Genomic DNA, 12095 nt, shown 5'->3' on the forward strand with positions numbered 1-12095 from the left:
GTCTTCAAAAGACGCAAGGCGGAGAAAGTTGTCCTTAGTGTTCTTCTTCACTGGTGGTGGTTTTCCAAAAAAATCCAAAATGCATTTTTGTGCCATATTTCCGTGTCATTCGATTTATAGATAGGGCTAGGCCATTACATGGAACGAGCGGGAAACCTTAAGGCCGCAGTATACTCGCCGTTCCCAAGTTGTCGCGTGACATTGTGACGTCACGGGAGCGCCGTGACTATTTAAACTCGCGCTGGTGGCCGCGACACTATTTGCAGTCTTCTCCTAAACAGAGGTTTCGCCACTGAGGAAAGGCTACCGACTTTTTACTATTTCCACGCACTAGAAGAAGAATAAAACGTAAACAATGGCAGAGCTGGTAGCAGCAATGATGTCACAGGCCGTTTCTGAAATGGCATACATACTGCTCGTATACTGATCGTGACGTAAAAGTAGTAAGTAGTATGCAGTACGCGAAAAATGTTTTTTGCAGTATGCGACAGTTACCCGGATGATGTACTAATTGGTCAAAAAATTCTAGTATACATCCAGAGCTCACTACGTCGAATACTGTATCCCATAATGCAACGCAGCACCGCTGAACATTTAAAATAATGGCGGACAATGCGAGCTGCGAATACAAATACATAAATGTATAAATGTATAATTAGTTGTAATTAGTTGTTTATTTTGATGTGATAAGCTTTCGTATGTTTTTGTAATCGTGTGTTTTTCATTGTTAACAGAACAAATGGCTCAACCGTTTATATTTATAACCAAATTTTTTGGTCATGTGACTGTGTAGTTGCATGATACTTGTCATACTTGCATACTATACTGCATACTAGGGCGGGGAGTAGTATGTAGTGCACAGTATATACTGTGTCAGTATGCAGTATGTAGTATGTAGTATAGCATTTCAGAAACAGCCACAGTCAATGTCGGCGACGATATTGGATTCTATGGATGTTTATATTAGTGGTGGGCATATATTAATTTTTTTCATCTAGATTAATCTTGGAATTAATCTAGATTCATCTAGCTTAAAATGGCTCATTTGAATTCTGCCGAAGGCATTCATAGTATGTGTGTGCTAGCCTACCTAAATAATGACTAAAACTAAGTCTTTGAGAACGGGTTTCTCAAGCCAGGTGGCGCATTAGACCAGGGGCTCATCTCCTGTTTCCAAAATGCATCACAAACTCAAACGCGGGAAAATATAACGGCGCCGGGACGCGAGCTCGCTACAGGTCCACAGGACGCTCGTCTCCGGTGCGCGTCAAAATAAAAATTATTTTGACGCTCTGATGTCACGATCAACCCAAAACATGTCATCGCTCACCGAAATTGTTTCTATTATCATTGCTACATTGTCTCCAGCATATGGCGCGATTATGGACAGTATATTTTATTAAACACTCAGCTTCTGGTTAGTTAAACTTTGAGAATAGATTAACGGCGATATTTTTTTTATCGCCCGATAAGAGTCCCGCGTTAACGCAGCACGTTAACGCCGATAACGGCCCATCACTAATATATATACACACACCACACAATAAAATTGAAAATATAAAGAAAAACAATAAAACAAACTAAAACCTTAACAAGAACGCGCATTTAAATGTGCATCAACGTTCACACATTCTTCGTGGGTGCTGCTGGATGTGCTCTAACATAGTCTGTAACAGCTTTTGTTTCACCTGTGGATCCACACTCTCCATCAAGTCAGCCTTCGAAATGTTCCGTCTTGTGCTTCCGCCTTGTCGCACGCCACTGAAAAAAAAGAGTGGTGCGCGACACTGCGCAAATCCTGTCGCGCCAGCGAGATCTACGTCATTTTGACGTCACATTGTCGCTTGACAACTTGGGAACGGCGAGTATACTACCCTGTGACCTATAGCCTCCCTGACGTTGACAACGTAGGCTAACTTCCGTGAACCTGTGTTGATTAGGCCTCAAAATAATTAAATTAAAATCCAAAATACACGTAATAGCCTACGTGTGTCAAAATAATTTCCCAAAATATTCATAAGGAATTTATAAATTGTGCAAAATATTTTTAATACTTTTTTTTTTTCTCCCTCTCGCTGCACCCCCAGCACCCCTACTTCCCGCGGCCCTGCCCGCCTGTGATTGTTCCCTGTCGCGTTGATTGTTTTCACCTGTTCCCCTCTGTTGTATAATGAATGATCACACGCTAGCAGCTGGAAGTAGGATGTATTGGTTTCATCAAAGCATTACTGTCTAACAATCAATGGAGTCAGTCGCTAATTCATTACACCCACTACCACATCCATCCTAGTGTATATAGCCAGTGGCTTTCCCTCCATCTGTGCCAATTAGTCTTTGTTCCTCAGTGTCAAACTTTCCATCTCATTGCGACTGGTTTTTGATTTCTGCTTGTTTTTCCCGACTTTTCATGCCTTTTGCCTTCTCCCTGCCTGATCATAAAACTGATAAAATATAAGACATATCAGCCCGCTGCCCCCTCCTACTAACTATGGAATAAATACAAAGCTTCAAATCGGTCTCATAACTGCATTCTGGTTGAGTTGCAGGATGACTTGACTGAGGAGGACTCAGTAGTAGGCAATTAACAATTTATGTAACAGTATATTTACTTACCATAAAAAAGTCTTTATACTCTTATTTTCCGACAAGGCCGAACTCTAATGACAACATATTTGATAAGACATATTTTAACATTTCTTGTTGCATCATCAACACTTATGCCCTACATCTGCCAAATATAGCAACCTTAGGATGAGAGCCAGCAGGAGGGGAAAACAGGCTTACATGGAGGCTTCAAAGATTCAACAATTCATCCTCAAAGTCAACAAATAATTTAAAGTTGGAGCCTTTACGTTATTTAGTGTAATGCAATTCTGTATATGATCGAATGTTACTTTAGCCTATGTGCATGTCGCCTCGGTTAAAAGTGTATGAATGTATAAATAAATAAATAAATCGAAACTTGCATACGTGACTATAAATCCCCTCAGCTTCTCATCAAGAACCTCAATGTCAGCTTGGGTCTGTTTAAGGGACCTCTACCACCGATCCATTAGCTTCTTCAGCTGAGCGTTTCACATCTTTCCATGAACCCGTTGGGTCTCCTTCACTTCTTTTAGCATTGCAAGTCAGAGAACATGGCTTCACAAGTGAGGCTTCATGCAACGGTCAGGACAGTGGGGCTGGCGACTCGTGGGGCTTGTGACTTGGACAGTGGGGCTGGCAAGTTGTTGGGCAGTGGGGCAGGTGACAGGCTGGACATCGTATCTACTTTGTATCTACATCATAGATGTAGATCTATGATGTATCTACATCATAGATGTAGATACATGTGGTTGCATAATTTATTTCCAACTAAGCAAGAGCACACCTGATATGACGAATCAACTGTGTGAAAATTGAGTTCATCTGAACGAATGAGTCGTGTTAGGTGTGATCCTGCCCAGTTGGGATGGAAACCTGCAGCTACTCCAGCCCTTTATGGATATGTTTGGACAAGCCTGGCTGCTTTAGAGAGGAATTGACATACAACAGAATAAGTTGGAGGGTTAAAGAGTCTTTTAGGTAAGGAAAGTAAAGCAGTTAGTCTCAGGAGGAAAATCAAAGCTTCTTCTGCCAATCATACAGCCATACACCTCACCCACGAACTCCACCACACTGGGGCATCCTGCAATGTGCATTGGGTAATGGGCTGTGCAGCTGAGGAAAAGCAAAAAAAAAAATATATATATATATTCTAAAGAGACAATTTAAGCACTGGTTTTGTTGAACTTCAGTTAACATTATATAAATGAATGTGTATTGCAGCGCGCGTTCGGCCATGCGATTGGATAATCGACATCCGGAGTAGGCCTACTGACGGACTGTAGGGACTCATGGTGGAATTCAATTTCTTAGGCTGTGATAACTGGGCAGAGTAATTAAAACATGTTAATCCGCTGGTCCACTAGGTGGCAGCAACCCTCTGTTGTTACGGTTGAGTTAACCTACAGTAAAGCACAGAACAAGTTCAGTCAGGGAATGCGCCTGTTTTGCCATGTTAAGTTAAGCTGCATACGGTGTTCGTCAGGAACGAAATAAAGCTCCTTCAATGTGCAATAAGAAGCCTCCCGTGAGTTATTACAAGGCACTTCCATCGACAAAGTGGTGAACTCCCAGAAGCAGCCACTAGAGAGAGTGCGGAGCGTTGCCTCGCGAGGCGATGATCGAGGCAACGCGTTTGGTGGAAAATAATTGTTCCTCGGAACAATTATTTACCAAACAGAATTGTACAGCCTTGGGTTTTAATGGAATCGGTTTACTAGTCTAATTTGCTGAGATTATTGATAACAGTAAATTTGTCAATTGTTTTCAGTAGTGAATTTATTCAAACCTATTTTAATTAAATTATTATATACTTGCCACTCTGCCTTTGCTGTGCCACATGCCAGGTGGTTGAATGAAGCTTTAATTGAAAGGTTCTTATTTTTCAATGTCAATGTGTTTTCAATGTATAAATGTGTATTTTAGCATGGATTCACAAAAACAATAATTGTTGCGGCTTCCCACGCATTTCAATTTGCGGCGAGCCACTCTGACAGGATACCTTCTGACCCGCGCATGACTCTTTAATAACTTAAAGTGTATGCCTATTAACGTAGGAAAAACAAGCAATACATAATCCGTGATGGCCACGGCAATGTTCACAGTCACGTTTCACATGTCATGCTTCATAATTCACGAATGACGGTCATCCTGCTTTCGTCAGCACTTTCCCCTACACACCCTTCTTCTTCTTCTTCTTCTTTTAATTTCCGGCAGTCTGTATGCCTTTGCGGCACATTGCTGCCACCCACAGGCAAAATAATTAGATAAATAAATAAACCACCAAACAAAAATAAATAAATTAAATAAAATAAATAAAAATAAAATAAATAAATAAAATAAAAATAAAAAGATATATATATATATATATATATACATGAATATATATATTTCAGACGCAGTCAGTCCATCCTATTTCCATAGGGGTAATCCAGTGGCTGTTATGAAGTCCAGGACAGCTTTTATAGTCCCAGGCTGGTTCTCAGATGGATTTAAGAGGCTCTTTAGCGTAACCGGTGCTGTTCCCAGGCTTTCCACAGCTGCATACAGATGTTCCCTCTGTCGAGTGAGACCAGTGCATTCCATCAGGATATGTTTCACTGTTTGCTGTTTTTTACACGCTCCACATAGTCCATTTTCATGTTTCCCAAGTTTTTGTAGGTCCCATGCGAGTCCGCAATGCCCCAGCCTCAGTCTAGTCATCATGACTGTATGCCTCCTTTCCTTTCCCAAAAAACACTGGCTTTTTGTCACTCTATTCTGCAAGCTGTAATAATGCCTCCCCTTCTTTTCCTTATCCCACTCCTCCTGCCACACAGCCATGATGTTCTTTTTGATGATTGATCTACACTCAGTTATCCCCAGCCTCATTTTTACATCGATTTCTTCCCTTCTTAAAGACCTTTTTGCTGCCCCATCAGCTAACTCATTCCCCTCTATCCCCACATGAGCTGGGACCCACATAAACCCCACTGACTCTCCCACCTGCTCAATCCTGTACATCAGGGTAAGAAGCTCGACCATGAGGTCTGACCTGGCTCCAAGCCCTCCCTCCCTCAATGTCATCAGCACTGACGCAGAGTCAGAGCATATCACAGCTGGCCCTGGCCTGACCTCCTCCACCCACTTCATAGCCCAGATTATTGCGAGCAGCTCTGTGGTGTAAACTGAAACCCCCTCAGACACTCGCCTACACTTAACAACATTCAAATCTGGGATGCAAAAAGCAAACCCAGACTTCCCAGTCCTTGGGTCTTGAGCCCCATCAGTGTATATTTGTATGTACTGTCCCCACGTGTTATTTAGTCTTTCCTTTACAATTCCCCCAACTGTTGCAGTTCTCTCATGAGCTAACACACTTATATCTATCTCCGGCACTGGTATAATCCATGGTGGTATAGTTGGCCAGTACACTACCGGGGCCACCCCCTCCTCCCCAAACTCCATCCTCCCCATTTCCTCATTGACTTTAAAAATGAAACTTTCCCTTTTCACTCTTGCTCCTCCCCACTCCCATGCACCTGCCAGAGCCAGCTCCCCCACATTCTCCCCTTGATGTCCCCTTAATTTACAGATATACTGCATAGCCAGCTTAGCCCTTCTGATACCCAATGGGGTCTCCCCCATTTCCACAAGTAAGGCTGCAATTGGGGTGGAACGGAAGGCCCCACAGACGACTCTCAGCGCCTTTGCCTGCATTACATCTAACTTCTTGAGATTTGTTTTTGCTGCCGTCCCGTAGCACAAACACCCATAGTCTATTCTCGATCTAACCATTGCCCTGTAAATCATCATCTGCGTATCCTGTCCGGCACCCCACAAACTTCCTGATAAGGACCGCATGACATTTATAACTTTATCACACTTTCTCACAATACTGTCTATGTGCTTTTTATAAGTCAGTCTTTCATCACACATTACTCCCAATAATTTAAACTCTTTTACCCTCTCTACTGCTTGCCCATACATTTGCAAACCTTGACCCTCAGTTTTCTTATTGCCAAATACAACATATTTAGTTTTTTCCGTTGAAATCTTAAATCCCCACCTGCTTCCCCATTCCATTATTTTATTTAATGCCTCCTGGATTTTCTCTGTTATGTGTTTGATGTTCCTGCCTCTTTTCCACACTGTTCCGTCGTCCGCAAACAATGCAAAACCAAAACCTGAACCAATGTCTTTAAAAATGTCATTCACCATTATGTTAAATAAAACTGGGCTTATTACACTTCCCTGTGGCGTTCCATTCTCAATGCATGTTCCATTCGACATCGCCTCCCCCACCCTAACCTGGATGACCCTATTCTTTAAAAAGTCTTGTATCCAGTTTAGCATACGGCCTCTAACCCCTGCATCATACAGCTTAATGATGAGCCCCTCCTTCCACAACATGTCATAAGCCTTTTCAATGTCCAAAAACACTGCAACTACTGCCTCTTTATTTACCATGGCTTTCTTTACATCCGAATCCAGGGAGATCACAGAATCCATGGCATTTCTTCCTCTGCGAAAACCACTTTGAATTAGTGTAAACCACCCCTCCTTCTCCAGTTTGTATACTAATCTATCAGTCACCATTCTTTCCATTATTTTACATATCACTGCTGTTAGTGCAATAGGTCTATACGACCCTGGATGCTCTGCTTCCTTCCCTGGTTTTAAAATTGGGACAACCACTGCCTGTTTCCAGGCTAATGGAAGCCTTCCTTCTTTCCAAACATTATTTATAAGTGCTAACATTTCTTCCACCACTAGATCACCTAGTCTTTTAAAAACCTCATAGCTTATGCCATCCTTCCCTGGTGCTGTTTTCCCCCCATTTTTTATGGCTCTGCGCAACTCTTCCACTGAAAAGTACAAATTAACACAATCAGTGTTATCGTCATTAACCCCAAGTTTAGATACGTTTTTTCTTAGCGTTTCATTCCTCTTTCTAATGCCTTCCTCCCCGATGTTTACTCCCCTATGTACATCCTTAAACTTACTTTCACACATTTGGGCTTTCTCTATATCACTTTTCGCTATAACTCCCTTTTCCTCCAATACTGGCATTTTCCTTTTTCTTCCCACTCCTGACATACGGTGAACTGCTGCCCATATTTCACCAACTGATGTATCCACGCCCAATTTTCCACAATATCTTCTCCAACACTCTTTTTTTGTAACCTTAATTACCCTTCTTGCCTTAGCCCTAAGCCTTTTGTACTCTATCGCATTATTCTCTGTCGGGCACCTTCTTAATAGTCTATATGCACAGTTCCTATCCCTCACTGCTTTATCACAAGCCCTATTCCACCATGGCACACTTACTCTAGTTTTAGAGTTTCTCTTTAAAGGGATGCACTCATATGCACTACTTAATATCATTGAACACAAACTGTTGTTCCACTCATCTATTGTTCCCTCTCCATTCACACTGTCTAGACCACTATCACACTTACTAGAAAACTTCTCCCAGTCTGCCTTCCCATAGTTAAAAAAGGTTGGTCCAGTCTGATCCTCAGTTAACAAAGTTTTCCCAAACTTCAAAAGTATTGGAAAGTGATCACTACCCATTGAGTACCTATCCATATTGTCCCATTCTCCTACCCTTGCGTATTCACTGGATGCTAATGCTAAATCTATGCATGAAACTGCCCCCGTCTTAATTTCAAACCTAGTTGGCCTGCCATCATTCATACATACTAAACCATATTTGTCCATAAAGTCCTCCACTGTGCTCCCATTAGTATCTTTTACCCTGCTTCCCCACAAAGGATTATGTGCATTAAAGTCACCTAGCCAAATAACCGGTACCCCTATCTGTTCCATAATCTCCTCCAAATCTATTATGCTGACTGGCAAGCAGGGATTATAAAAGTTAACTATATTTACCCACTTATTGTTTTCCCACACCTTTACCACCACGCACTCTAGAGAGGAATTTATTTGCACCCTCTGGTACTTCACCTCAGATCTTATAAACGTTGCACACCCTCCTCCTGCTTTCCCACTTCGGTCCTGTCTAATACATTCATACCCTGGCACCACAAAGTCCAAACAGGGTTTGAGCCAAGTTTCCTGGATACACAATACAGCTGGTTTATACTCTCCTTTAAAAATGTCAACATATCTTTTAAACTCTTGGCCATTAGCGATAAGGCTCCTTGCGTTCCATTGTAATAAATAAAACATCAGCAGATTAAGTATCTTCATATTCAGTCATGTCCATTTCCCCTTCTTTACCATTTCCCTCACTCCTGCCTTTGCCCCTCCCTTCTCTCTCCCTCCCTCTCTCCTGCACCTCAAGCTTCTGCCTCATGAATGTGTGTAACTCCTCTGGGCCCATTTCAACCTCCTCAAGAAACCTTTCAGCCGCCTCCACCACAATTTTGATAGCATCAGACCTTTTAGTAATATTCCTTGCTGCCCACACAACATCTACCATGAATGCAAGAAGTGACTTTTTTTCGTCTGTCCGCAATATATCCCCTTTTCCTGGCAACGGGTGAGCACTGGTCCCCACTGGCCTGCTATCTTCCCCTGTGCCCTTAACTTGTCTTATTGCCTCTGCATAAGACATATCCTTCCCAGCTCTTACTTTCTCAACTTCCACAGCTGTTATATGGTACTCACACCCTCTGAAGGAAGTAATATGTTTACCCCCACAATTGCAGCACTTTGTTTTCTCCACCTGGCATTGCTTAAAGTCATGGTCCCCCCCACACTTTCCACATCTCCTGTCCCCTCTACATGCAGCTGCTGCATGCCCAAAACGTTGACACTTGTAACAACGCAATGGTGGACGCCTGTATTCTCTCACTGTAAAACTCATATACCCTAGGAATACTCGTTCTGGCATGGTTTCCTGCTTGAAGGTCAGCAATACCGCTGTGCCATCTTGTTTGAATCTGCGGGCAGACTCAATCTCAGCTCCCTTTAAACTTTCAATTAAAGCACTCTCAGTGATTTCGGGGCTAATGTAAACTACTCCCTTAACCCCGCCGCCCCCAGGAACGAAACACTCAATTGGCCTGTTAAGTAAATGACGTACTTTCATGGCCTTTGCTTTATGACCATGTGATTTACAGAAAACCAGAACGTTTCCATTCCTCAGCATTCTCACATTGAGTACACCTCCCATTTTATCTTTTATATCATCCGACAGTTTGAGGGGATTTAAAGCTTTATCATTTTTATCTTTGAACTTAACAAGAAACTTGTATTCTCCTTCTCCCTGGACCTTTGGAACCTTCCGGCTGCCTTGATCGCTGTCCCCCTCACTATTTGATTCATCCGACCTGTCCCTTTTATTGCCTTCATCCTTCTGTCTGTTTCCCTTTCCCCCTTGGCCACCTCCCGAAGCCATCCCAAAAACTATCCCCTCACGGGGAAGCCTTGATCGATTCAGTCCCAAAGTTTCAATTTGATACGGAATCCGTAGCAGCCCCAAACCTCTCCGATGCAGTAAACAAAGTTCGCCAACAAGCCGCGCGCTGAGTCAAACTCCGCTCCTCCTCCGGAAACCACCACCCGTCCCCTACACACCCTACCCCGAATACCTGCTTATGTAGGCCTACGCAGTAAGTGTGGGCGGAGTCAGGAAGGAGACCAAATCTGTCCACACTGGCCACACCCCAACATCAATCCCACAATAAAGAACAAGAATATTGTTAACGGCCCCAACAATAATTAACCACATACAATACAAGTAGGCTACAATAGGTTATAGTTTATTGTGTTTATCAATGAGCAGTGAAATATGCAGATAGCCTACAACATACATTTTATTGGAAAAGGACAAATATAATACAATTTATTAGTTTTTTCATTGTTTGGCCAAATGTGTGAATTATGAAATAATTAATTTTATCCTGACAAATGTTATTAATTTGATTTATTTTGCATTTTTGTTTTCACTTTGTTATATCGTGGCGAAGAAACAAATTTAAATTATTGTTGAAATCACACTGCTAAGCAGTGGAAATGGTAAATTGTCAACTTCTTCATACTATTTTCTAAAATGATGCTTACTAATGACCATTATGTTATTCTATTCTCAATGCAAAAAATTGTTGCTGCCATTAAATATGTTGATTTCATGGTAAACATAATTTAATAAAAGCTTGCAAAAAATATTCTTCATTCAATATAATACAAGACATGAATGTTCTATGTGCTGAACAACAGTCCTTTGATGACCGTCAACAAGAAAGGCAAACAAAATGCAGTTGTGATGGTCATTTTCAGAGTGGGTCCTCCTGAGGTTGTTGTTGCTGTTGGGGTAGTTGAAGTAGCATTAAAATAACCACATACATTACAGCTAATATGTCTACATTACATGTAACTTTGTTTTTGAACCGGAATCTCTAAATAGCCTACTAAACAACATTGGCGAAATAGTTATGCTTTGCGTTCGTCTGACTGGGCTCTCCAAACCATTACTACTATTATTTAATGTAGTTTGATACAACTGGTAATTACTGAAATTGTAAATCTTATGTTCAACTTACTTGCGGTAATAGTAGACGTGTCCAGTCCAGCAGTTGTTGTAGTAGACGCAGCAGTTGTTGTTGGTGCAGCAGTTGTCGTTGTTGGTGAAGCAGTTGTTGTCGGTGCAGCAGTTGTTGTCGTTGGTGCAGCAGTTGTTGTTGTTGATGCAGCAGTTGTTCTTGTTGGTACAGAAGTTGTTGTCGTTGGTGCTGCAGTTGTTGTTATTGATGCAGCAGTTGTTCTTGTTGGTACAGAAGTTGTTGTCGTTGCTGCTGCAGTTGTTGTTGGGGCAGCAGTTGTCGTTGTTGGGGCAGCAGTTGTTGTCGTTGGTGAAGCAGTTGTTGTTGGTGCATCAGTTGTTGGAGCAGCAGTTCTCGTTGTTTCAGCAGTTGTTGTTGGTTCAGCAATTGTTGATGTTGGTGCCGCAGTTGTCGTTGTTGGTGCAGCTGTTGTCGTTGGTGTTACAGTTGTTGTTGTTGGTGCAACAGTTGTGGTTGTTGGTGCCGCAGTTGTTGTTGTTGGTGCAGCAGTTGTTGTCGTTGCTGCAGCAGTTGTCGTTGTTTGTGCAGCAGCTATTGGTGGTGCCACATTTGTCGTTGTTGGTTCCGCAGTTGTCGTTGTTGGTCCAGCAGTTGTCGTTGTTTGTGCAGCAGTTATTGTTGGTGAAGCAGTTGTTGTTGTTGGTGCAGCAGTTGTCGTCATTGCTGCAGCAGTTGTTGTTGGTACAGCAGTTGTTGGAGCAGCAGTTGTGGTTGTTGGTGCAGCAGTTGTTGTAGTAGACGCAGCAGTTGTTGTCGTTGTTGCAGCAGTTGTTGTTGGTGCCGCAATTGTCTTTGTTGGTCCAGAAGTTGTCATTGTTTGTGCAGCAGTTGCCGTTGTTGTCGGTGGTGCTACAGTTGTGGTTGTTGGTGCAGCAGTTGTTGTCATTGGTGCAGCAGTTGTCGTTGTTGGGGCAGCAGTTGTCGTTGGTGTTACAGTTGTTGTTTTTGGTGCAACAGTTGTGGTTGTTGGTGCCGCAGTTGTTGTCGTTGGTGCAACAG

General features: G+C 42.4%; 1 protein-coding gene across 1 annotated transcript in view; it reads right to left on the bottom strand.

The window, feature by feature from the left end:
• Positions 1-2722: 2722 nt before the first annotated feature.
• LOC311340553 (uncharacterized protein) overlaps positions 2723-12095 on the bottom strand; it is a gene marked incomplete at both ends in the record, with an annotated part of 158966 nt that continues 149593 nt past the window's right edge. The window contains one exon of the mRNA XM_084465417.1: positions 2723-2728. Coding sequence (XP_084321543.1) covers positions 2723-2728 — 6 coding nt within the window. The remainder of the gene's footprint in view (positions 2729-12095) is intronic.

The sequence above is a fragment of the Micromesistius poutassou genome (assembly GCF_964030765.1).
Source record: "Micromesistius poutassou genome assembly, chromosome: 3".
In the NCBI taxonomy this organism is placed as follows: domain Eukaryota; kingdom Metazoa; phylum Chordata; class Actinopteri; order Gadiformes; family Gadidae; genus Micromesistius; species Micromesistius poutassou.